General features: G+C 39.5%; 1 protein-coding gene across 3 annotated transcripts in view; it reads left to right on the top strand.

Annotated features, from left to right (window-relative positions):
• Window positions 1–22,028, top strand: part of slc38a3b (solute carrier family 38 member 3b) — a 38,715-nt gene extending 16,687 nt beyond the window's left edge. For 2 of the 3 annotated variants that reach the window (XM_017479713.3, XM_053683825.1), the window contains 16 exons: window positions 1,436–1,595; window positions 3,264–3,281; window positions 3,435–3,516; window positions 3,712–3,827; window positions 6,528–6,601; window positions 6,717–6,809; window positions 7,613–7,694; window positions 14,231–14,313; window positions 15,183–15,241; window positions 15,808–15,975; window positions 16,096–16,175; window positions 16,506–16,606; window positions 17,515–17,639; window positions 17,809–17,953; window positions 18,866–18,969; window positions 19,218–22,028. In XM_017479713.3, coding sequence (XP_017335202.1) covers window positions 1,492–1,595; window positions 3,264–3,281; window positions 3,435–3,516; window positions 3,712–3,827; window positions 6,528–6,601; window positions 6,717–6,809; window positions 7,613–7,694; window positions 14,231–14,313; window positions 15,183–15,241; window positions 15,808–15,975; window positions 16,096–16,175; window positions 16,506–16,606; window positions 17,515–17,639; window positions 17,809–17,953; window positions 18,866–18,969; window positions 19,218–19,322 — 1,539 coding nt within the window. In that variant the 5' untranslated portion in view covers window positions 1,436–1,491 and the 3' untranslated portion in view covers window positions 19,323–22,028. The remainder of the gene's footprint in view (window positions 1–1,435; window positions 1,596–3,263; window positions 3,282–3,434; window positions 3,517–3,711; window positions 3,828–6,527; window positions 6,602–6,716; window positions 6,810–7,612; window positions 7,695–14,230; window positions 14,314–15,182; window positions 15,242–15,807; window positions 15,976–16,095; window positions 16,176–16,505; window positions 16,607–17,514; window positions 17,640–17,808; window positions 17,954–18,865; window positions 18,970–19,217) is intronic. The other variant, XM_017479715.3, reaches the window with a different exon arrangement.
• The last annotated feature ends 3,815 nt before the right edge of the window (window positions 22,029–25,843 follow it).

The raw sequence follows: 25,843 nt of genomic DNA, 5'->3' as shown, positions 1-25,843 counted from the left end.
TGTGTGTGTGGGTATCGGGTTCTTTTCAGTCTCATATAATTGTACAAACAGTTGTGTAAAGTTTTAGTCTGAAGTTTATATTTGTAACACTCAGTTTGTGGATTTTATTTTAAATAAATGAAAAAAAAAAAAAAAGGTACCGAAAGTTTGCCCCGCCCCCATCCGATTAATCGATTAATCAGAAAAATAATCGGCCAACTAATCGAGTATGAAAATGATCATTGGTCGCAGCCCTAAAGCATATTCTGTTACACCCAATAAACATTGTCTCAAAGCAGCTTTACAGAAGCATGTAAACACAGAGTAAATACAGAGTTTAAAGGTGTGAATTTATCCCAATTGAGCGAGCCGGTGGCGACGGTGGCAAGGAAAAACTCCCTAAGATGTTAAGAGGAAGAAACCTTTAGAGGAACCCGACTCAGAAGGGAACCCGGGTAACAACAGATAGTGTAAAGGAAAGTTCATTATGGTATAATATGAAGTCTGTTTGGCCTTAGAAGCAACCATAGTCCCAGCAATCTGGAATTGGAGTAGACTGACAGATTTAACTATTTCATGGCATCCACCAGGGCCTCGGCATGAACGAAATTAATACTGAAATACAAGTCTAAACACAGAAAATGATAATGAAATGATATATGTTGCATTTAACATTTTAATTAAAGAAACGACTAACTAATGGGATCTGAAAGATTCTCCATTTTGCTCTTGGCAAGCGAGACAGCAGGGCTGTTTTAGCCATGTTGAAGAGAGGAGTAGGTTAAATATGACCCAACAGCTGGGTGATTCCCTGTCAATGGCTGGACTGTTCTCTGTTTCTTCCAGAGTCTCACTGGGGCACCAGTGCACTCAGCCAAATTCTATTAAAGGTTCAGTAACAGTGTTGGGTACAGATGTAGCCGTAGCAGTACAGAATTTCATGCACATGTAAATAATTTGCCTAACTGATTGAGATCCAGCCTTCCGAGTCAAACCTATAACAGACCGGGCCACCTAAATGCAGTTCTCTTTTTTAGGAGGTCACTAGTGCAAAGGTTTATGTCTGTTTTACATTAATAACCGTGATTGTTTAACCAGGGCCCCTCAACTCCACCCCAACATGAGGCCCACCATCCTGCATGGTTTCAGGTTTCTGATCCAGCCAGTTTAGGTCTTGATAATTAGCTCATGAACTTGCTCAGGTTTGTTGCAAGTAGGCATGAGCAATATGACAAGCAAATGTTGTATCATGATACTTGCAGACATTTCTATGATACACAATATATCTACATAATAATCTTATAAAATACCTTATAGTGACACAAACATGGTATCTATCGTATCATCATATTGCCCAGTCTAAGTTGGAAACAGACAAGATATGAAACTCATGGCTGACTACTACATAAAGACTGTTAATTGTTTATGCTAAAAGACTCTTATCTGTGCGTTGCAGAAGTGGGAGACGTATTGACACCCGCACATACAGAACCGCTACATATTATTTCTTGCATGGAGCCTGTCCAATCAGAGATGAGCGTCCTGGTTAACGGGAAAGGTCATGACCTTGGCGATGATATGAATGTGCAGATGAAGACAGTAATAGACGAAGACCCGTAAGCATGCTTTTATTTATCTCTCTTAATGATTTTATTTGATTTAGTAAATACACTTCATGTCTATATTTAAAAGCCTTCTGTGTCATACTGAGGTGCCAAACTACCCGCATGACCAAAACTGGCCAGTCCATATCACTCTTGCATGTTATATATGTATATGATGTGTTTCTATTTTGTCAGTGTTGTAAATGTTATAATAATTCTTTGATGCAGTTCTGCTTGTAGCTTTACACCTTGGTGGCAGCTGTGTGTTTATCTGTTTATAGCTTTTCGACCGCTTTCCAATTGTATAATTGAAGAGTCCCAGTTAAGTTCAATCAGTCAGTGCGTTTACATGGACAGCAATATCCTGATATTAACCCGTTAAGACGATACTCTGATTAAGAAACTCGCATGTAAACAGAGATTATTGATGATCTTAATCCGACTAAAGTCACACTCGAAGTAAACACAAATGGAATGAAGACGTGTGGAGTATTCCTGTTTTAGTCGCATTATGGACGTGCGTTACAGACGTGTACACACCTTAATCACGCTGTTAACGTCGTGTGGGAGTTTTCACCGCATTTTGCGACAGGACACGATCACACACGGCAGCGCTCGACCGTTTCACGGCAAACAAGAGAGCACGGCCGCGTCCCAAACCGCATACTTACCTGCTATATAGTAGCTGAGATACATGTATTTCGGCTACTATACAGTAGGTATGTACGCGGTTTCGGACACAGACACCGCTTCAAGCAGTCGTCTATTTGCACGTACAGCATGACAAATAATTAACCGCACTTAAAATTAAAATTGAAACACCCGAAACTGTATACGGTCCCATAACGAAGACCAACTGTATGTCGATACGTGAAATTCTGGGGGGACGTCATGACGTGTGCCGTTAATCGATCTATGTTCTATAACACGTAAAACGGGAACATGAAAGGAATCTTCTAAACGAACACCTCAATCACAATATTGTCTTTTTCAGAATAAGGTCAATAATTAGATTACCGCTGTCCGTGTAAACGTAGTCAGTGTTTCATCAGTCTACCTTTATGTTTCTTGATAGTGATACTTTTTGATATCCTTTGTTATTACAACTGGCCTTTTGTTACTGCTTTGATTATCTATGCATTTATAATCTTGGCTTGGTCTTGGCTTGATGCCAACCAAAACATGTTGGCATCAGAATCATGCTGAATTTTTCCTAAATTTCTATCTGGAACACCACAAGCACAAAGTGATGGACTATACTGACATCCACCATCTGAATTTCAGCGAATGTGTGCGTGCAGGCCCAACAGGAGGATGTGTACATTTCAGATCATGTCTATTATCAGAAACGCACTTTGCATTCTTTTAAAGTTTTGGTAAAGTTTTTGGTTAAGGTAATGATGTGCAAGTAATAATAAAAAAAAAAAAAACAAGCTCACAATTTTTCTTCTGCTTAAGCTATAAGATTTATACATGTATGAGCAGAACTGCAAAGATTATAATCCTTGGTATTTTTGATTGTATGCTCTGTGTATGAATGTTTATTTATTTACAGCATGTTAAAATCGTTCTGGGAATGGAGTGTTTTCTTAATTGTGTATTTTTCTAAATGCATTGCACGTTCGCCTTGTTTCTGCGCTTACGTCGGACAATGGATCATGTCTCGCTACCAACTTTAAGAAATGGCACTCAAAGCAGGTACGTTAACGTGCATAAAAGGCTTGAAGGTTTATTTGAACTCCTAGACTAACTTAACCTGAAGTTGCTGCTACTGTGATGAATTCTAATCTAATTTCATTTTACACAGGAATTTCAGACTTAATGTTCATGTTCTTTGCTGCTGTCTGATAGATTTGAAGATGCGGATGGAAACCTGGCTGAAAATGTGGAGTTTCTGCCCGGCGGTGATGGCAAAAAGCAACGCTTCACTGATGTAAGTGTGGTAAACAAACTTTGAGGCTGGGTTCTGCTTACACAGATAAGATTTATTGTGGTGGTGGTGGTGATAAGCCTGTATGTACTATCAAGTGTATTAAGTACATATCAAGTGTATAGTTGAGTAATATATATGTTGGACTTTTTGCACTCCTAACTATACTTCACACATTTTATATTTTCATTTTGTCAGTTTGAAGGGAAGACCTCTTTTGGCATGTCCGTCTTCAATCTCGGCAATGCCATCATGGGCAGTGGGATTCTGGGTTTGGCATATGCCATGTCCAACACTGGCGTCATCCTCTTTTTGTAAGTCTGAAACTAGTTTCTCTATTTCACCAGCACTGAAACGTCACATAGTCATCAAGCAACATCAAGGCCCAAATCACACCAAAAAAAAAAAAATAGAGTAGATATTTAAATGAAATCAGTTGGCATTTCTTGTTCATGGATGCATTTACTTGCATTTTAAATATGCATTTACGTGCGTATTACTTGTAATTGATTTTGTATATCGCATGCTGGAGTTTGATTACATTGATTTGTATACTGCTTTAACCACAGCCATAATCACAAAGCAGAGACCGAAAGAGTGCAGGGTAGTGTATCATGGTTTTAATAGATTCTCTTCAGTAAGCAGCTATTTGCCCATAGCTGTTGGCATCACTAGTGACATGAGCTGAGTGACATCATCTCTTGTTCCATTTCTCTCTATATTGTGGAACAACTCATGCTTGCTGTTTCTTAACATGTTGATCTTGATATTTTATTATAAGAAAAATGATCTCGAAACCACTATGCACTCTTGTTTATAGTACATCGACTACAGTGTAATTGTATTTAAAACACCTTTTGTGTTTAGTTTAGTGATGGCAGAAGGTACTTGACAAATAGTTCTGACATACTTCTTAAGCACACACTTGCCCTGACTTTCAGGAATGCCATATATCGTGAGTAGCGACCTTGTTTCCTAAAGAGGAGAGGAAAAGGCATGTCCTCCAGGATGTCAAGCAACGCTCTTCCCCTCCCACCCCAGTTTTCCATCATTCAGCTGTGCTCTACCTGCTGGCCCAAGCCCCTCCCACTGAAAAGTTTCCATGACTCAGTGTCTGTCCTGCCATACGGCTTATGCTCCTACCCCTGAAAACTTTCCATCTGTTGCTCCTGCCCCTTCTGTGCCTAGAAAGGCCAAGTCTGAAATAGTCCTTGCTCTCCTCTATCGAACCCCTCCCTCTCTTCAGAAAAATCTTGCCCCTCCCCATATACGGCCATCAGATATCATTTGCTCGTCTGACTGGTTTCACTGTCTGATCTGTCTTGGTCTCAAGCTTAAGTGTCTTCTTTATCACACATGCTACTGGACACCATGGCTCTGATTACCTGGAAGGCTGATCCTTCTACTAAGAACAGAACTCGACTCGCAGTCAGATAAACTGTACTTTCATTAGTTGTGTTAAACTAATAATCATTCATGCTCTCACATGTTTAGATCACATAGCTCAATCCCATGTGCCTTTTGTGGATATGTGTGTGTGTGTGTGTATGTATGTATGTATGTATGTGTGTGTATATATATTTATATATATATATATATATATATATATATATATATATATATATATATATATATTTTATATATATATATATATATATATATATATATATAAAATAGAAGAAGCAGTAAGAAGGTGTAGTCAGCATATGTTTCAATATGAAAGGCAAATTAGATATGACTTCAGGTAGACATGCAGACTGCTGCCATCTGTGCCAAAAGTGGAACACTGAGTTGCGTTTACTGAAGTCATGGGAGTTATGCAAGTTTAATAGAGCTTTTCAGGCTCCTCCTACCATGTTCCACAGCAGTACAAATCAATCAATACTCAAACATTAATTCAGCTGTGGCTTTCCCATGAGCACACCATCAGCACACCTCTCATGATTGCTGGTGTCTTATAAATGGAATTTTGGTTATCAGTCTCTTTGTCAGGTGTTAACGTCACAAGCATTTGCCTGTGTATACACTTCAGTAAAGAACACTGAGGCATCAGTGATCTGGGAAAGGTGGTGACTCTTAACATTTCCAGGACTGCTGAGTAATGAACTTTCTGCTCCCAGCTTGTAGGTCATTGCAGGCAACCCATTGCTTCATCCAAACCTTGGCACTGGGTGGTGAGCACAAAGGGTCATGGGAAATGCTCTCCATCCAAAAGTGGGTCTGCAGTCCATAGTTTATATCAATAGTGTATCCAGTGCAGAATTTCTCAGAGATTTCCTGTGGCTTCTGAAGACCTACTCATTTCAGTTGGGTTAAACTAGGTTCTGTTGTACAAAATCTTAAAAGGAGAATGTCTGGTCTTTACTCTGTAAGTTCAAGCGCAACTGGATTATGCAGCAAGACAATGATCCAAAGCATAGGAGTAAGTCCTAGTCCTACAAGTAAGTGAAAGACTGAGCTCCAGTTATAGGAAGCATTTGGTTGCAGTTATTGCTGCTCAAGGTGGCACATCCTGATTTTAAATTTAAGGAGGCAGTTAGTTTTTCTCGTGGGTGATAGATGTTGGATAACTTTTTTTTTGCATCAATAAAAAAAAAACTGTATCGTGTGTTTACTCAGGTTGCCTTTGTTTTATGTCGTGTTTCATTTGACGATCTAAAACGATTTAGTACGAGATGTACACAAAAAATGAAGAACTCAAGATGGGGCAAATATTTTTTCACAGCACTGCATTTCGTCCAGCCCTAGTTTTGACCATGTAAATTCTTTAGGCTACTATTACAGAGACATTCCTCGTTTTGAAAATGCCCATGTTAACGTACCGCGTTACCGCATGGCTTGCAAGCCTGATTGTGTTTGCAGAGAAGCGGAGAGGTTTCACTACTGTTTCGGTTATTGCATATTTTTGCATATTGATGTTATTCAAACAGCATAGCGGTAGAGGTATGAAAGGAGCAAAAAAAAAAAAAAAAAGTTTCTGTGAGACTAGGTTATCATAAGTGTTTTCTGGGCAGGTCCCTCCTCACAGCAGTTGCAGTTCTTTCATCCTACTCTATTCACCTCTTGCTAAAAGCCTCCGGTGTTGTGGGTAAGTTCATACCTTTTCTATCGCCGTAATCTATTGATCCTGTAATTACCCAGTAATCATTGTGGGGCCGATGAAATATTCAGAGTTTATTTTCATATTCTGACAATGCTTCCAGGAATCAGAGCCTATGAGCAGCTGGGTTTCCGTGCTTTTGGGACACCTGGCAAAATGGCAGCTGGAATTGCTATAACACTGCAGAACATCGGAGGTGAGAAGAGCCTCATACATTGGCTTGTTCTGTGCATTTGGGATTTCTGTGCATCTTTTTCCCCCTCTCAATCCATATTATGTAAAAATGTAGAATGGGTAAGGAAACATGGAATGATGAATTTTTTTTTTTTTTTTTTTTTTTAAAGATGGACAGGATTTTTCTTCCATGTTACACTAAACTCGTGCTACACTTGAAAATCACACAAAATTGATCAGACTGCACATGCAAATTCATACTACTTGTCTTGGAATACCAATATTGGAAAAGCGAACAGAAACAGGGAACAGGAAGTACAGATAAATGATTTTATGCTTAGTATTAGAAGGGGATTTGCTACCACTTGTGAGAAATCGCCATCCGTACATTTAAAAAAGGAAAAATAAAAATAGAACTCTCTGTAAGATTAGCTGAGTAATAGTTTGCATGTAAGCATAAGTTCTGTGAGTTTCGTCCTTCATTTTCTGATCTTTAATCTTTCCCTTTAAGGCTTTCCCTTTTGCTGGGTTTTCGCTTCTTTTTGCAGACCCGTTTTCCTCTCTCTCCCAGCCTAAAATTTCAAACGCTCCTAGAGTCTCTATGTTAAATACATCATGCCTGCTGTTGACGATCAATACAAATCATGTGCTTGTAGCATAATCCATTTAAGAGCACATGTGCTTCTTTCCTTAGCCAGTGCATCCATTCAATAAATCATCCATTAAAAAAAGTTCTTTATGCCAGTATCGTGTAGAAAAGAGGGATGGGTGCAGTCTTGAAGATGCATATTCCAAACTCTGACCTATATATTTTATACTTTGCAGCTATGTCCAGCTACCTGTTCATTGTAAAGTCCGAGTTTCCTCTGGTCATTCAGGCGTTCTTGAGGGCAGATGGCAACTCCGGGTAAGTGATTGGCTGTGAACACGTAGTGTTCAAGTCAAGATGACTGGAACTTATGATGTAAAATGGTGGAACATGTTTAAGGAGCATTGATAAGTAAAAATATAAAAACAGAAACGACACCATACACCTGGCGTGTATAAGGCATGGCTGCTCTAAGCCGGGTGATTTACCGCTCTATAGAATCTAAATCTAAGCCCTGTGTAGTGTGACATGGTCTGCAAGATCTTGATTAGCTAGATCATATGATTTAGCTTGGATCAGAGTTTCAGCTCATCTATCATTAGCGTCTGTTTCTAATTTACACAGGAATGTCAATTCTAAACAACGCTCAATTTAGGAACGATGTACAATAACGTGGACAGGTAGTGGGGGGCACTATAAAAAGTGTGGACACCGACCATACAAATATATTCTTTAATATGTTTGAGGAACGCCCACATATGTGTCTGATGGTCAAGCGTCCACAAACCTTTGACCATATAGTGTATATCCACAATGCTATATTAGTTCCCTACAGTCTATTAATGACATATGTTAGAGAAGTGAGTAAACTCCCAGTTCTGAGTGTTACCTAGCAAGTGGTTCTAACCTTAGGTGTTTGTTATATAAGACGTGAGATTTTTATTTTTATTCAGTCAGGCATCCACTTACTACTATCTTTTTTGCCCTTGGTACTGCTACTGGTACGGGTAAATACCTGTGATCTGTCATGGCCCGCACTCAAAAATCTCAAACAAGTACGACGAGGAGGAGTGGCAGCAATATTGTGCTGGAATTGGACGGTTATTTGAAGCTCAGCATCTGATTGGCACCTTCCCACCACTCCTCTGTCCTACTCCTGATGACAAGGACCATAACAGCGGGTTAGAAGCGACTTAGTAGTGTTGCCTGATTCCTCCCCCTTCTCTTTTTGTCCCAGAAGCTAAAAGCAGGTGCTGTCCTGGCGCTGTAGTCAGCTGCTATCCCTCTGTTTACATCCATGTTTGGCATCGTAACCAAGCATGCTAGCATGGATCATGTGAGGACAAGGAATGTCCCTCAAAAACATAATGAAATGTATGTAGTATTATGTATTTTCTAGTTGCAGATGACAGTGTGGGGGTGGCATTTCCATGCACATCCTTATCCAGTCTCAACTTCACTTGACCTTTTGTTTAATTTTATGAGCTGCATGAGCCCAATAACTCGTTTGTTTTAAATATATGAAAGGTGATAATCCACGGCTAGGTCACATGATTTTAATGCACAACGTGGAGGCAAAGAACCACTCGGTGCGAAGCGGAGTGCATTAAGATCATGTAACGCACCCCTAGTCGTGGATTGTCCCGCTTATACCGTGGTCACTTGCCAGCATTGAGAAGTTAAAGCTGTCATTGATGTTTGCAGTGCAAAATTTGAGCAAAAGGATAAAAATAAGGGTTATTTTGCGTTAGTCATTTTATAAACGGGTCGTTCGATCTAGAACTCCGCCCGCTCTAAATCATACACAGAGATCAAGTAGTGCCATAAGATTACATTTATTTGAATTACTTACAATAAATAGTTATGAGAGAGAGAGTGTAGGTGTGTGGATTACCTGCATCTGTGCCGCGTCTCTACTAACAACCAAGCTAAGTTTAACTACTGTATGCAACTGTATGTTACTATGGTTACAATTGTTTATAGGCGATTTAGAACGGTGATTAAACTGACTGGAACTATCTGTGCAGTCAACGGTTTGAACGCACACCTTCCAGCCAATCAGAATCGAGTATTCAGACAGCCCATGGTCTTATAAAATATAATATACAAGTGGGTCTCACATTTATTTTTATGACCTAGTACTTGAAGTTTATATGGCGTACTTCACAAGAGACACCATAAAGCAGTCTATAAAAATGATTTACCTCCAGGACGTCTGACTTTATCTACACAGTTTACCTCAAGGATGTCTGATATCTACACAAAGCTGCACACGCACCCACCATTAACCCATCATTAACACAAATGAAAAGCTTTTCTAAGGACTAGCCCTAGATTCATAGTAGATAATATAGGGATTAAGGATGTGTGAGACATGAAGTAGCTCAGTGTTCTTAAATACTTCTCCGGAACCGAGACAGATAGTAATATGTTTTTCAAGCGTTCTAACGTCATTTGTGATGTGCGTCCTAGCATATGTGTACAGTGTATTTGTTCAGATTTAGAATAACAAACATTACCAGTGGATTTTCAACAGGCAACATTTCCAGGAACAGTATGTTGTCACAGTCACTGACCACAGATCCTGTGTGTAGTTAAAGATTCATTGCATGTGATGCAACTGTGACGGAATATTCACGATACTGTTTATGCAAGATTCGGTATCATTTTGAACACACCTGTGCGTCTAGTTAAGCACGGCACATTTTGTGTTGCTTTCAGCACAATCAGCGTGTTAGTACATTTCCACACAAAGATTGTTTATACTTTTTTTTTTCCTCCATAAAATCATCCTAAAATGCAATTTGTTTGTGTGCAACAACTCGAGTAAAATGCTCACAAAATAAACAAAACAACTGGATGAAATTCAGGTGACATTTATTAAAATCATTTAAACATTTGACAGATTGTAGGAATTGGAGTTGATGCATCTTCTTACAAATCTCTCGGGCATCTGGGAAGACGAGTCCCACTCCCTTCCATCTGAGAAGCTGTAAAAGAGCTAAAAGAGTGTTGGTTAGTGGTTAGCTACAAAATATGGAATTCCTTTGGGCTTCAACTGAGAAATTGCGTTACAGAATCCCAAATTGTGTAATTTTGGAAATGTGACCTCTTCTCTCCTAATGAACAAAATGGCGCTGTAGACTCACAGGAAAATCTAGCTGACTTGCGAATATTTATTTTCCAGCATTTAAGCACGTCACTGTCAATTTTTTTGCACAATCTAATTAAGTCAACCAACATTACAGAGATCGTGGAAAGCATTACAACCTAAACCCCATCGTCTCTTTTTGTCACGTTAACCTCGTGAAGAACTTTTGGCCTCGACATTACTGCGCTAGTTAAGTTCCGTTATCCACTGACTGTCTGCACCTGTTACCCGGCATTAACATTCACCCAATACATGAAGAAACATGACCGTAACCTATCCGCCTAATGCTAATCACTGCAGCTTGCGTTAACCCACTCTCTGTATTACATCATGGTGAACAGCTGTAATGCTATGTTATCGTTAACTCTCAAAAAGGTGGTGGGAATGTCTAACATGTATGCTAAAGTAATGTTATCAACTCAAGTGAGTGTCTAGGTTATTATCACTCATCCTCACAGCGATTGGTGACAGAGCCTAACTCTGAGCCTCAGATAAGATGCAGACCCAGAGCATTATAGAATAACCTCAGTCCATATTTCACAGCCAACATAACCACATGACACTGGTAATGTAACGCCAACACTGAGGAAGCAGCACATGATACTCACTTTTGAAGCCGTCGCGATAGGTAAAGTTAATTAACACTTTTTCTTTAAAAAAAAAAAAAAAAAAATCCATCTGGCACTGAACCGGTCAGTCGTAAGACTGTCTGCTTTTGTTTTTATCGTTAGTATGGATTAGAATGAATATTTATGTAAGTTTGAACAATTTTCACCTCAGAAAGGCTCACATTATGTTCTTGATCACTGTTGAGGAGCTAAATCATCATGGGTCATGAGCATTTAACCATAACCTGAAAGAAAAAGATTTCCTAAAGGAGAATTATTGGTCTTCAACCTAACACTTTGCATAAAATACCAAATTTTCTATATGTATGACTGTCTCCCTCTACTCTCCGTGCCTTTACTCACCATTTGAGTGCTGCTGTTTTTAGCTGACAGCAGGGGCGGTTCTAGGGCTAGTGGATATCCGGGGCTTAGCCCATAGTCATAACGCACAGGATACACTTTAAAATTCAATTCAATTCAATTCAATTTTATTTGTATAGCGCTTTTTACAATAGACATTGTCTCAAAGCAGCTTTACAGAAATATCAACACGGTATACAGATATTAAAGGTGTGAATTTATCCCAACTGAGCAAGCCACTGAGTGGCGACGGTGGCAAGGAAAAACTCCCTAAGATGTTTTAAGAGGAAGAAACCTTGAGAGGAACCCGACTCAGAAGGGAACCCGTCCTCATCTGGGTAACAACAGTTAGTGTGAAAAAGTTCATTATGGATTTATATGAAGTCTGTATGGCGTTAAGAGCAGCCGTAGTCCCAGCAGTCTGGAATTAAAGAAGATTTGAGCTCCATCCAGAGGCAGAAAGGATCTGGATCTCTAGTATCTCCATAAATTCGTGTGGGGCTCGGCGAAAGGAGAGAGGGAGAAAGTAGAACAGAATCTAGTCAGGGTAGGCTTGAGTAAACAAATACGTTTTAAGCTTGTGCTTAAACGTTACATCAGCAAAGCATCTTCATTTTTAAAAGCGGCAACTCTTTCATCATTGCTTATTAAAATAAACAAATGCCACACTGGCCTGAGGTGAACTGAAAACCTTTCACAGCTACTACCCGCTTTATTCCACTGCTATAGACATTCATCTGAAAGTCATCCTTAATGCTGTGCAAGCCAAGTAGAATTAAACACGGAGAGAAGACGTACACAAACCACATTACTCATCCAGACCAGATTAAGTAAAAACCCATTATAGATTATGCGAGTCACACATGGATATCATATCACAAAGTTTTTTGTGTGTGTGTGTGTGTGTGTGTGTGTGTGTGTTCGGAAGACTGCGACTGCGCAATGGAGAGTCGGACACTTTAACTGCACTCACACATGCGAATTAGAGACATAATCTAAAAATGACACACAAAAAAAAAAGGAATACAGTGATAAAATCTCTATTTGTCCCTTAACCGTGACAGGGCTGTTCAGCGACAGCCTTATTGAACAGATCCGGTGCCGAATTACAGTCCGATCAGTAAGTTAAACAGTAGGTTCCAGAAGGAGCCTCATCTTTCCGTTCAAGTGTTAAACCTGGTCGATGCTGTTTTTTCCTTTAAAAATGTTGAAATGTCCATTTCAAATATTTCAATTCTCTTCATACACACGTACGAACGGTCTGTGAGGCGATCAAGGTAATGAAATCCAAATGTTCTAATCTCATTGGCTGGATCGCATGTAAATTCTTATCGACGCTTGGCCAGTTTACATGTTGGTCATTACTTCATGACTCGGTGGGCGGATCCTGTTAGGTGTGAATGACAACGTAGGTAGACATTGACTACATTTACGATTAGTATCGATTCGTGTAAAGACTCGTCTTAATTCAGATTAAGACAATATTCCGATTCCCCAAATTCTGATTCCAACCCTGTGAATTTGCCTGTTTTTAATCGGAAACGTGCTGCATGTAAACACCTTATTCGTAAAATCCACTGAAAGGAGATATATGCGCATGCTCAGTCCGCAAGGAATTGTGGGCGCTAACAGATGCTTAGCTGTAGGCTAGGTGTTTAGGAATGGCAACTCGGGCATACTTACGCCTGTACACATATTTTCAGATGAGATGCCAGTGTCTTTCTAGTTTCGGTCCTTATATTATATGATTTTTACACGTTGACATATTGTTCTTTGATCTGTGTCATTTTCCTGCTTTGAGAGCTCAAAGTTAGAGGGCAGCCTAGCTACAGTAATGGCTGAAAATAGAACAAGGTCTGCACTGAACACATGGTGCAAGGTTCGAGGTTACTCAAGGTCTCGGGTGGACGTAACAGTCACGTCTCAGGTGCCAGCAGGCCAAATGTTTCCTGCGCCTGTCTCGTTTACAGTAACGGCATTAAAGCGGAACATATATCATCAGCACTGCATAAATGAGCGATTCTGTCATCTGATCCAAGTTTGCTCTAAACATTTGAAGGTGCACGGCCGTGTGCTTGACTGGGGAATCTGTGTGATTTACTTTGCGCACTATAAGCATGAAAATTGCTCACATTGCTATTGTACATTGACAGGACAATAAATACCAATCATGAGCTGTCACAAAACATACGACGGAATATAAAACAGAACCTTGATCGTTAAGGGACCTGCAATTTGTAAATTCAAACCCCGTCACTGCTGAAGAGCCGCAAAGAGCCACAGCCACAACTCGCAAATGCTGAGCTATATGTGTGGATTGTGTCTCACTTGTGAGCACTTTGGAGAAAATTATCTGCCAAATGAATCACAGGGGCACAGTGGCTTAGTGGGTAGCACATTTGCCTCGCACCTCCAGGGTGGGGGTTACGATTCCCACCTACCCCCATGTGCACAGAGCTTGCATGCTCTCCCCGTGCCTCAGGGGCTTCCTCTGGGTCCTCCGGTTTCCAGTCCGTTGAAATGCGTTGTAGGCTGATTGTCATCTCTACATTGTCCGTAATGTGTGAATGGGTGTGTGAGTGTGTGCGATTGTACCCTATGATGGGTTGGCACCACATCCAGGGTGTCCCCCAAGTTCCCTGGTATAGGCTCCAGGCTTCCCGTGACCCTGTGTAGGATAAGCAATACACAATATGGGTGGATGGACTCTTAGTCTTTCTCTCTGTCTGCTTTAGAGAGTGGTACCTGAATGGCAACTACCTGGTGGTTCTGGTCTCTGTAACTATAATTCTGCCTTTAGCCCTCATGAAGCAGCTCGGTGAGTGACACCTTTTATCTTCTGCGCTATTCACTCTTTCTCTCCCACAGTCACAGGCACTACTTCTTTTGAGCTCTTGCAGCTCTTTTCTCTAAAATGCGAACATATTAATAGTAATAGAAAAGAAGTTCTGACATACTAGCACCATTCACAATTGAATTGTCCCTGCTAGTTTGTATGACGTATTATTGATGTTAACTTTTTGGGCAATGCATTTCATTACATTTTTTTTGTTGTTGTTTTTTTTTTTTTTGTCTATTAACTATTTATAGTTACTGTTGCGGAACAGCTACAAAACATGTTATTTCCTGTTATCTCCTGCATTATAGCAACTCTAAATAGTCAGCAGCTTGTCATGCTACAGAGAAATCACGTGTGACGTTCTCTGAAGAGTTAATGGTCCCGTGGTGAAATAGTGAATAGTCTCTGTGAATAGTCAGTCACTATAGAAATAATATCAGGAGACATTAGAAGACGTGCATTAATCGAACGCTGTTATTTTGAAATACAGCTGGCACTACTCTCAGAGCTGCTGCTGTAGAAAACTGATCAGCGCCGCGGTATAACTAAGAACGATATCGCTTTGTTTAAGTTAGGAAATGTGTTGGCAAAGCATGAAAATGTTCAAACAAAATTCTGTGCCTTTTGCACGCGTTTGTACGTATAGCTAATATGTATGTCACGCCACGCCACGCCAAGCTGGTTTTGGATGCATCTTAAAGATGAATGTTGGTTCTTACTGAAAAGAGCACCTCTGATAGTGTTCTCATTTATCTCTTCTATAAATTGAGAGGATTAGTTATGAAAGTCCTGCTTAGTCTATGATGGTGCTACACTGACACGCCTCCGTGTTTTTTTTCACCCGACAGGTTACCTAGGTTACACCAGTGGCTTCTCTCTCAGTTGCATGGTTTTCTTCCTCATTTCGGTATGTAGACGCTCAGTTGCTCTCCGCATTTATGTATTAGGCTGTCACCTGTATCGTGTCTCTTAGTATGGATTTGGTTACTACTTTTTCTTGTGTAATATAATGGCATTTTCAATAATTGTGGGACAAGATTTTTTTTGTTTAGTACTGTTTTGTTTTTTTTTTAAATCCCATTTTACTCCTCTGATGTCTTTTGATGCCTGCTAAGTTGCGTTTTAGTGATTTTTAGACAAAGTAAAAAATGAATTTGAATTGGCACGCCATTATTGAGTGGTAAAACCATTTAGAAATCTGGATTGGTTTTTATAATTTATGCATGAAAGGGTTAGAAATCCAGCAACACTCAGAGCAGCATCATATACATGACTATGCCTTTATGTTAGTGTCACTGCTGTGGTAAAACTGGTCCATCATCCAGACAATATCTGGTGCACATTGGTCCATTGGTGGTCCATTTGTAAACGTCTTCTGACAAAATCATGTCTAAACATGAAAAATGTAAAGAATCTGAACAGAGCTTTCCTGGTGCAACTTTCACAGAGTGTCTTGCTTCTCTCTCACATCAGGTCATCTATAAGAAATTCCACATTCCTTGCCCATTCGAGGAGTTCTCAGCTAATAACACAGCCGTCCACCTGCTCTCAACAGCTTTGCCAATGACTGACATTCACCACGATGGACATGTGGTGGACGATGCGCACTGCTCTCCTCGTATGTTCACTATGAACTCTCAGGTACTGTTTGCTCTTGTGTAGTGGCACTTTAATGGCAGGAAAGTATGATTGACCCTTTATAATTAGAGTATGGACAGACCAAACAAGACAGTGTGTAACATTGTTTTACCCGTGTCCTAGACGGCATACACCATCCCTATTCTTGCATTTGCCTTTGTGTGTCACCCTGAAGTGCTGCCCATCTACACCGAGCTGCGCAAGTGAGTTCTATATCGATCTAGCTATCTATCAATCAATCGGGGCAGAGTGGTGATAGAACTCGCACCTTTCTGATCAGTAGCCCAAAGTCTTAACCACTAAGCCCCCACTGCACAACTGTCACATATTCCATAAGTCATATTCATTAGTGTGAAATCAATTTGAAGTTTTCAAACAAGACATATTCACCTTTCGGACTTTATTTTTATTTGATCTGTACCATTAACGCAACTCTCTCTCTCTGATCATGGTTATCAACCTGAACAAGCTGCTCATGCAGGTGGTTTCGTAGGGTTTGTAATCAAACGAATCTAAATGTTGTCTGATTTCAGCCCATCTAAAAAGAAAATGCAGCAGGTATCTAACATCTCCATCTTCATTATGTACGTCATGTACTTCCTCGCGGCCCTGTTCGGCTATCTGACCTTCTACGGTGAGGCACAGTCGACTTTTGTCCCTCTCAGATCTTTGTGCACTGTAGACAACTGCTACATTCCTTTTCTTACAAGCGCACCCTAAGCTTAACAGGCTGAACACATGAACTGATTGAATGTATTGCTAATAATAGAATAGAGATCACTTAGCAAATGAAATCATTCTCGTCTGATCTAATTAACCCTCATTGTGTAAGGAATAACTTGATGGGGGGGATGTTGTTAATAATAAATAATCAACGATAGGGTGATGTGATGTGTTGTCCCAAAGTGTTTTATACCTCTTAGACCACAGCGCTATACCAAAGATGAACGTTTCTGTTTAATACAGAATGACATGCCACGCTTTAGTAGTCCGAAACAAGTTCGTTCCTGTTAGTTATTACTTACACTATGATAGCAAGTATAAACAGTCGATCCCTCACCAGCCTCTGTTTTTTCCCTATGATGATGTTAATAAGAAAAAAATGAATGCAGCTTGTCGTGGAGTGTAATGCCTTCTCACTTGACCGTTCCAAAGCACTTACACTGAAGACTCCTTCTATGAATGTTACATAACCCTCTCCATACAGAAATCGTCACCATGTCAACGATTATACTTTTTTTTTTGGGATGTTTTTCAGATCATTTATTATTAGCCTTAGATTCATGTGGAGAAACGATAACGCATTACACGTTATAACACGTTAGAGGGCATTAATATAAACCGAGGGATTTGAACTATGGTCGGAGCCGTGCTGTAAATTAATCACCATCTAACCAATCATTATCAAGAATCCAACAGCGCTGTGGCATAAGTGCCGTCATTCTCGGGGATTTATAGTCGGGATTTCAAGTGCCTTTCAGACTGACACAGGTACTTGTGGCGAATGTAAGCATTTTTCCATGCGGTGCTCTCTTCTTGCAGAAAGCGTGGAGGCAGAGCTGCTGCACACGTATAGCAGGATTGAACCCTATGACACTCTGATCCTGTGTGTACGACTGGCTGTGCTCACAGCTGTCACGCTGACTGTGCCAATTGTGCTGTTCCCGGTGAGTATACACACGTCGTCTCCCGAACACAACTCTGGTCATTTAGCTTCACTCAGAATCTCTCTAATGCTTCGGAGGTGGCTTGTTGCTGGTGCAGGTTGTGTATTATTCCCAGTCTTTCATTTTTTCTGAATCCTGTTTTCCTCCTTCATGACTGTGCACACACCAGGTGCGCCGGGCCATTCAGCAAATGATCTTCCCCAATAAGACATTTAATTGGATCCGTCATATCCTCATCGCCATCACCCTCCTCACGTTCATCAACATGCTCGTCATCTTTGCACCCAACATCCTTGGCATCTTCGGAATTATTGGTGAGTCTTTCAGTCACAACAGAAATGGGCCATCTCAACCACATGGATAGCCAAGGTCCAGTTAGACCAAGCTGCTAATCAAATGATAGAAAGTACGCTTTACAGCAGTATACTTTATGCAGCCACACAAAACGTGGATTTTTTTCCCCCCATCTGTACTGCACTGTGCCTTTTATAAACTTCACTGTGTATTCTCAAGGGCTGATAGTGAAGTTGGTTCTGTTTGATCTGTCACTGGCCTTGAGGATGAAAGAGACGTTAAGTCAATATTTTCTCTGTCACCCTCTATAAAAACGAGCTGCATGTCAAAGGATTGTGTTCAGGAAGCATTCCTGATATTGTACCAAAAAAGAGAACTGGGGCTGGATTGTACAGGTTATCCCAAAAGTCTCCATACGTAGGGGAATATGGTTGCGAGCACCATGTCGGTTGTGCCTTCCTCAGTGGATGGTTCATAAGTTTGGCAACAGTGTGGTGTGTGCTTACCATGCTTCCTGTTAAAGTCCATCGTAACCTTGCGACAGCTTCCTGATGCAGCCATGAGAATGATTTCAATACGTTCTTCTTCTTATTTATATATATATATATATATATATATATATATATATATATATATATATATATATATAATCTATAGAATGTTTGGTGTTCTATAAATTGGTCTTTCTATAAGTTGTTTTCTTAGTACGTCTGATATATTATTAAAATTCTTCATTTAATTACATTCTTTCCTTCTTTCTTTATCCTTATCGATTGAGTGTGATTAGATTTTGTATATTTAGTTGCTTTTAAAGCTGATGTCTCATAACTGAGTTCTGCATGTGTTCATGTAAAAAAAAAATAAAAAAAAAAAAAAAAACCCACAAAAAACCAACATCCTGCGTATCATGTTTTGTCCTCTTCCTCTTTCAGGTGCTACTTCTGCTCCCTGCCTCATCTTCATCTTCCCTGCTGTCTTTTATATCCGCATCGTCCCCAAAGATGTTGAGCCCATGCGTTCCACATCCAAAATCCTGGTGAGCTACTTTTCAGACATCAGTTTGAAGAGCTTGTATTTTGAAACAAGAGTTATGATTCACTGTTTCTTAGGAAGGAAGTAATCATAGTGAGGAGTTAAAAAGCTTGCAGATTAGACCAGCTTTAGCATGTGACCTTGGACAAACTCGTTTAGATTACCTGTGGCTAGTAGTAAAGTCTCTCTCTCTCTCTCTCTCTCTCTCTCTCTCTCTCTCTCTCTCTCTCTCTCTCTCTCTCTCTCTCTCAGGCTGCCTGTTTTGCTGGTTTGGGCGTGTTGTTTATGACTATGAGTTTGAGCTTTATCATCATCGACTGGACTATGGGAAGCAGCAGTACTGCTGGTGGCCACTAGAGGATAGTTCAAGTTTATGTGTGTGTGTGTGTGTGACTGATAAGAGGAGTGTATTGAAACAAATTACTGTTATATAGCAGGTTGAGCGTGGCTCAGCTGAAGCACATTTTTGTATATTATATGTTTTGTTTTTAGTCTAGCTCTCTGTTCCAGCACCAAACACACCTGAACCAGGTAATCAACACAAATACAAAAAACAAAACAAAAAAATACAACAGTGAAACTAAAATAGAAATGAAAATTTTAATGGATGAGGGCTCTTAACCGTTGGGGTTCTGGGTGCATTAGATTTCCAAGGTTAGGGAGAAAAACTAGCAGGCTAATTGCCTTGAATTTGCCATGGGTTCTGAACCTTCAGGCTTCAGTCTCAAATAATTCAGTATTATCTTTTTGAAGGCAGCCTCATTTTACTTCCAGAACGTTTTTTTTTCCCCCTCCATCTGCCTTCAGTTCAAAACTCTTCATTTTATTCTACCAGATCTTCAGCTAGCTCTGTATAAAACAACATTTTGTTATGCTTCTGATAGTAGCATAGATGATGATGATGATGATGATAATAATAATGCAAAAAGATAGATTTTTACATTTTTTTAAATTTTTTTTTTTATCATCACCCATAGGTGTGACATGTTATAGAAAGTTGAGAAACTTTAGTCTAGAAACTTTACTTATGCTCTGCAGAATGAAGCATTGGATCAAGTTCACATGTTGGAAACTGCATGCTGTTCTCCAAGAGACAGAATATTCATCTGTAGTAGCTTTGGCTCTAATATGTGTTACCTCTAGTGATCGTTCTGGGCATTCCTTTGCTTCCTGCTCTCAAGTGTTAGCAGTGGATATAAGAGGAGTGTACGCTTGTGTGTTTTTATATACCAATATCAGCTGCTGTTAGAGAAACAGGTCTGCGGTGCTGAAGTCATCTTAAATATATCACGGTAGGACTTCCTTCAGTATCGGAAAAGTGCGCAGTATGGGATTCAGTCATACATAAAAGAGATTCAGACATACATAATAAGTTAAGAAATATTTATTATGAGGTATGAAATATTTTCTAAGTATTATGTCAAGATGAGTTTTTGAACCACAAATGTATGCAGATTGTATTTAACCATGTAATCATTTTCAGTATTCAAATGAATTAAGTGATTTATGCAGACGGTTTAAGAAAAAGGTATCTTGTAAATATCGACAGTTAAATGAGTAAAAATCATGAATGAAGATATACTCACGGATTTTGACAGAATAAGACATGTAGGAATGACGTGTTTGTGTATTTTATATGGATTAAACAAAACCTCACATCCTCTATTTTTGCTGTACCTGTGCTGTATTGAGGTGTTTAATGTGACTTGTGCCTTATTGACGTTCTCAGTAAAGGATCGTCTTTGAGCTTCGAGTGTAATGATTAGTGTTAGTTGTGTACCCCGATCTGAAATGTACTTGGTGTCTATGGGCCTTTCTGTGCTGGGGCAGCAACAGTGACTATTCACTTATGCGGTGTTTAATATCAGTCGGTGTCGGTCACCGGTGCCAATCGAAAGGGTTCTGTGTGTAAAATTTAAATCAAAATAAAGCTTAGATGTAAAAGCATTCAACGTCTAGGTGTTGGAAATGAAGAAGAATGGCTTCCTAGTCTATGGCCATCACCTTTGTACAACAGGAACACTGCTTAAGTGACAAACTGACATCTGTTGTTAGGAAAAGCAACTTTTTTTTTGCGCATAGACCTTAGGAAGTAATGAAAAGCAAAATATTTGAGTCCTTGCGGATGAGAGTGGCTAACAGGTTGAGATTCTCATTATTGCCCGTATTCTGACTTGAAATCTTTGGAAACGTCCGGCTGTTTCACTGAAAACTGCATTCTAATATTAGTGCAAGATATTTACAGATTATCATCACTAACAGGGTGATGAAGACTATGCTATGAAAAACAAAGTAATGGCTGTAGCTGTATTTCCATACAAATACTTTTGCATTAAGTGGTATATTGCAAAATTGGGGTATTAAATTTATGCTTGCTTGATGTGAGGGAAAACAGTTAAGAAGATTTTAAGATAATGATGAATGACCGAGATCATTTGGTCAGTTTTTTTTGTTTTTTTTTTTTTAAATCCGATATTACATTTACAAACGTTACTTTGCTTTTTTGTTTTTTTGATTGTAGCATAGAGCAGTGGTTCCCAACACAGCTCTTGATTATTGGCATTTTGCTCTGTTCTGCTAACTTCTTCACAGGCTTTACTTTATGAAGTAAAAGTGATTTACAGACTTGACAAAACCAAGTCTGTTAACTCGCCTGAACAGGGACAGTTTTTATTTTTCATGTATTTTCAAACTTCTTGAAACGTATTGAAAGACAAAGTAGCTATTGTTGATGTATTTGACCTATTTGATCTTTTTTCTATAGACTGCAAATCTGTTCTGTTCATGTAACCAAAAACTGCTAATACCCATCAGGAAACCTGAGCTCATACCAAAGCATCTTTAACATCCAGAGTTTTCAATATGTCAGACAGTCACTCTATACAATTATCCCATTGTTAATTACGATTATGTTAAATGCCATGAATTCATGATTATTGCCTTTTTGTGACTACATGGTGGTAATACACAAATGTAAACACCCCATGCCTGTCAAGCTTGTATAGTGTAAATAGCAGAACTGGTTTTAGTTTAACAATAAAGAAAAATATTTAGTTGTTTCTAGCCCATGGTTGTGTTTTATTTTGTTTGTTTTTTTACACGCATGTTTTAGATTTTCCTGGAAATACTGCAGACGTATATTTAAGATATTTGGTCCTTTTCTATGGAGATATAGGTGATGCCTGACAATGCTGGTTTAGTATTTAAAACCTTATACCATGAACGGTGCCTAACCAACAGGGGGGTTTAGGCTGGATATGACCTGGATACTTTCTTATGTATGAGACCTTCAACAAAGTCACAAAGTGACTATTTGTGAAAATTTTTCTGTATTTAAAACTAGACAGAGTGCATGTATCGGGTCCCTGTAGACTAAGGTAATTATGTCAGTTACCCAGTAGGCCAATTTTTTTTGGTTAGGCCTTCCCTCTTTGTCAGATTTACAGCTGGTCAAATCACTGATGTCTGATACACCTAATACCTTAGGGCAGGGGTTCCCAAACTTTTCCAGGGCAAGGCCCCCCAAATGGCATTAACATTTGACCGAGGCCCCCCTTTTGCAAGATGTCTTTAAAACACATTAAAAATACAGACTTCTGAATTGATTGTGTGTGTGTGTGTGTGTGTGTGTGTGTGTGTGTGTGTGTGTGTGTGTGAAAGTGAAAAAGAGAAAACATACTAGTGGGAGGGATGGGCTTGGTGGCTCTGACCAAATTGTTGAGGCCCTCCGGGCACCCCCTGGTGGCCGCCACTTTGAAAACCACTGCCTTAGGGCGCATATGGGGCATAGCAAGGAATGCTCAGCAGTCCCCCTCATGACAAATGACTGGTCAACAAAAGCAGGTGATATATATTTGGACAAAAACCCCAGGTTCAACACAATATCACTTCAGAGTTATCAGGCCACCAACACGTGCGAGATGAGCTTATTGATGGGGTATGCGATTCTACTCCTTTTGCTGAAGACCCATTTCAGTTCACCATTCTGCATGCGCTCTGTGAAAGGATACTGTGAAATTTAAAAGAAACAATGGTGACTGTGGGAGGCATTTTGTTGGCATGGTTTGGGTCCACTTGTCCCCCAATATTTTTTTTTAATACAACTCCATTTCCAAAAAAGTTGGGACGCTGTGTACAATGTAAATAAAAACAGAATGCAATGATTCGCAAATCTCATAAACCCATATGTTATTCACAAAAGAACATAGAAAACACATCAAATGTTTAAACTGAGTAACTATACCATTTTCAGAAAAAATAAGGTGATTTTGTATGGTATAAAAAGACTATCTTGAAGAGGCAGAGTCTTTCAGAAGTAAAGATGGGCAGAGGTTCACCAATCTGTGAAAAACTGCGTCTACATTTTGTGGAATGATTTCAGAATGATGTTCCTCAATGTAAAATTACGAAGACTATGAATATCTCATCATCTACAGTACATAATATCATGGAATGTTTCCAAGAAACTAGAGAAATCTCACAAGGGTACAAGGGTGAAACTCAATATTGTATGCCTGTGATTTTCGGGCCCTCAGGCGACACTGCATTAAAACAGGCCTGATTCTGTAATGGAAATCACTGCATGGCCTCAGAAACACCTCCAGAACTCAGTGTCTGTGGACACAGTTCGCCGCCGTCTTCTCTGGGCCAGAGCTCATTTAAAATGGACTGAGGCAAACTGGAAAACTGTTCTGTGGTCGAATCGAAATTTGAAATTCTTTTTGGAAACCCTGGATGCTGTGTCCTCTAAAAAAAGGACTAAAGAGGAGAGGGACCAGCCGGCTTTTTATCAGTGCTCAGTTCAAAAGCCTGCATCTCTGATGGTATGGAGATGCATTACTGCCTATGGAATGGGCAGCTTGCACATCTGGAAAGGCACCATCAATGCTGATAGGTATATACAGGTTTTAGCAACATATTCTTCCACCCAGATTCCATCACATCTTTACTTCTGAGACACTCTGCCTCTCTAAGATACTCTTTTTATACTCTTTTTATACCCAGTCTTGTTACTGCCAATTAACAAAATGTTCCTCCAGCTGTTTCTTTTTAGTAACACTTACTTTTCCAGCCTTTTGTTACCCTGTCCCAACTTTTTTGAGATGTCAAATTCAAAATTACCTTCTTTCCATCCATCCATCTTCAACCGCTTACTCCTTTTCAGGGTCACGGGGAAACCTGGAGACTATCCCAGGGAGCATGGGGCACGAGGCGGGGTACACACTGGACAGGGTGCCAATCCATCGCAGGGCACAATCACACACACACTCACACACCCATTCATACACTACGGACACTTTAGACACGCCAATCAGCCTACCATGCATGTCTTTGGACTGGGGGAGGAAACCCCCGCAGCACGGGGAGAACATACAAACTCGGCACACATAGAGCCGCAGGCATCGAACCCCGCCCCTGGCGGTGTGAGGCGAAAGTGCTAACCACTAAGCCACCGTGTGCCGAATTACCTGATTTTTTTCTGTAAAATTGTATATTCCCTCAGTTTAAACATGTTACGTTTTCTATGTTCTACTGTGAATAACATACGGGTTTATGAGATTCGCAAATCATTGCATTCTGTTTTTATTTACATTTTACACAGCGTCCCAACTTTAAATTTGTTATTTGCTGAATTAAATTAATATGTATATATAGGGTTTCTTTTTTTGTAATGTTGTGTTTATTGTGTCATTCTTATCAAATTTGAATCAGAGTTAAGCACAAGAATTCCAGTGTACCTGTACTGCTTTGTACCTGTGCAAATGGCAATAAATCTAAATCTTAGAGGGAATGGTCACTGCAAGCAAATTCAAAGTTATTCTGATTCATGGTAATAGTTTCTTCCAAGATGTCAATGCCACCATCCAAAATGCATGAGATCCAGTTTAATGCATATGGAAGTGATGTAAATCATAACCTGTGGCCTTCGCAATCATTAGATCTCAAACCAACTGAGCACTTATAGGAGAATACTGACCAATGTGTTAGACAACGCTCTGTTATCTAAGCACCAACTGTGATGTAGGTGACTTCGGATTGTAGTTTTGGAGACTTTCTGACCCCAAGACACAACTAACTTCTGCAGTTCTCCAGCTGTGATCCTTGGAGATTTTTTCTCCACTCGAACCGTCCTCTTCACAGTGCGTTGAGACGATATAGACACGCGTCCAATTCCAGGTCGATTCCTAACATTTCCAGTGGACTGGAACATCTTAATTATTGTCCTGATGGTGGAAATGGGCATTTTCAATGCTTGTGCTATTTCCTTATAGTCACTTCCCATTGTGTGAAGCTCAACAACCTTTTGCCGCACGTCACAGCTATATTGGCCTTACCCAATGTTATGAATGACTAAGGGAATGTGAGGAATATGTGTTACCTCATATTTATACCCCTGTGAAACAGGAAGTCATGGTTGAACAATTTCCTGTTCCTAGTCACCCATGTGCACTAAAAAATTTAAAAACCCCAATGGGACTATACTTCAGATATATTTTTCTCATATGAGTTCATAGGAGTGCCAATAATTGTTGCACACCTATAGTTAACAGATTTTTTTTGATAAACCTGTGTTGTGTTTGCAATTGTTTGATATCCATGAGAGCAGAGTATTTTTGTGAATTTTTTTTTTTAACAAAAGATCAAAAAGTTAAACAGTAAAGACAATAATAATTTTTGCCATTGTAAAAGTATTAAAAATGATAGGTGTAGCTATATAGCAACAGCTGCAATGCTAGCTGTTAATAATAATAATAATTATTATTATTATTATTATCATTATTGTTATTATTTATTTAAAAATCCGCAAATATTTATTTAATAATAACTCACTAAATAATTATAGGACTCAATATCTTTTTCACATTGGGGGAATATAT

Source organism: Ictalurus punctatus, chromosome 11 (genome assembly GCF_001660625.3).
Source record: "Ictalurus punctatus breed USDA103 chromosome 11, Coco_2.0, whole genome shotgun sequence".
NCBI lineage: Eukaryota > Metazoa > Chordata > Actinopteri > Siluriformes > Ictaluridae > Ictalurus > Ictalurus punctatus.
Note: the sequence above shows the minus strand (reverse complement) of the source record. Positions and strands in the feature narration are given on the sequence as shown.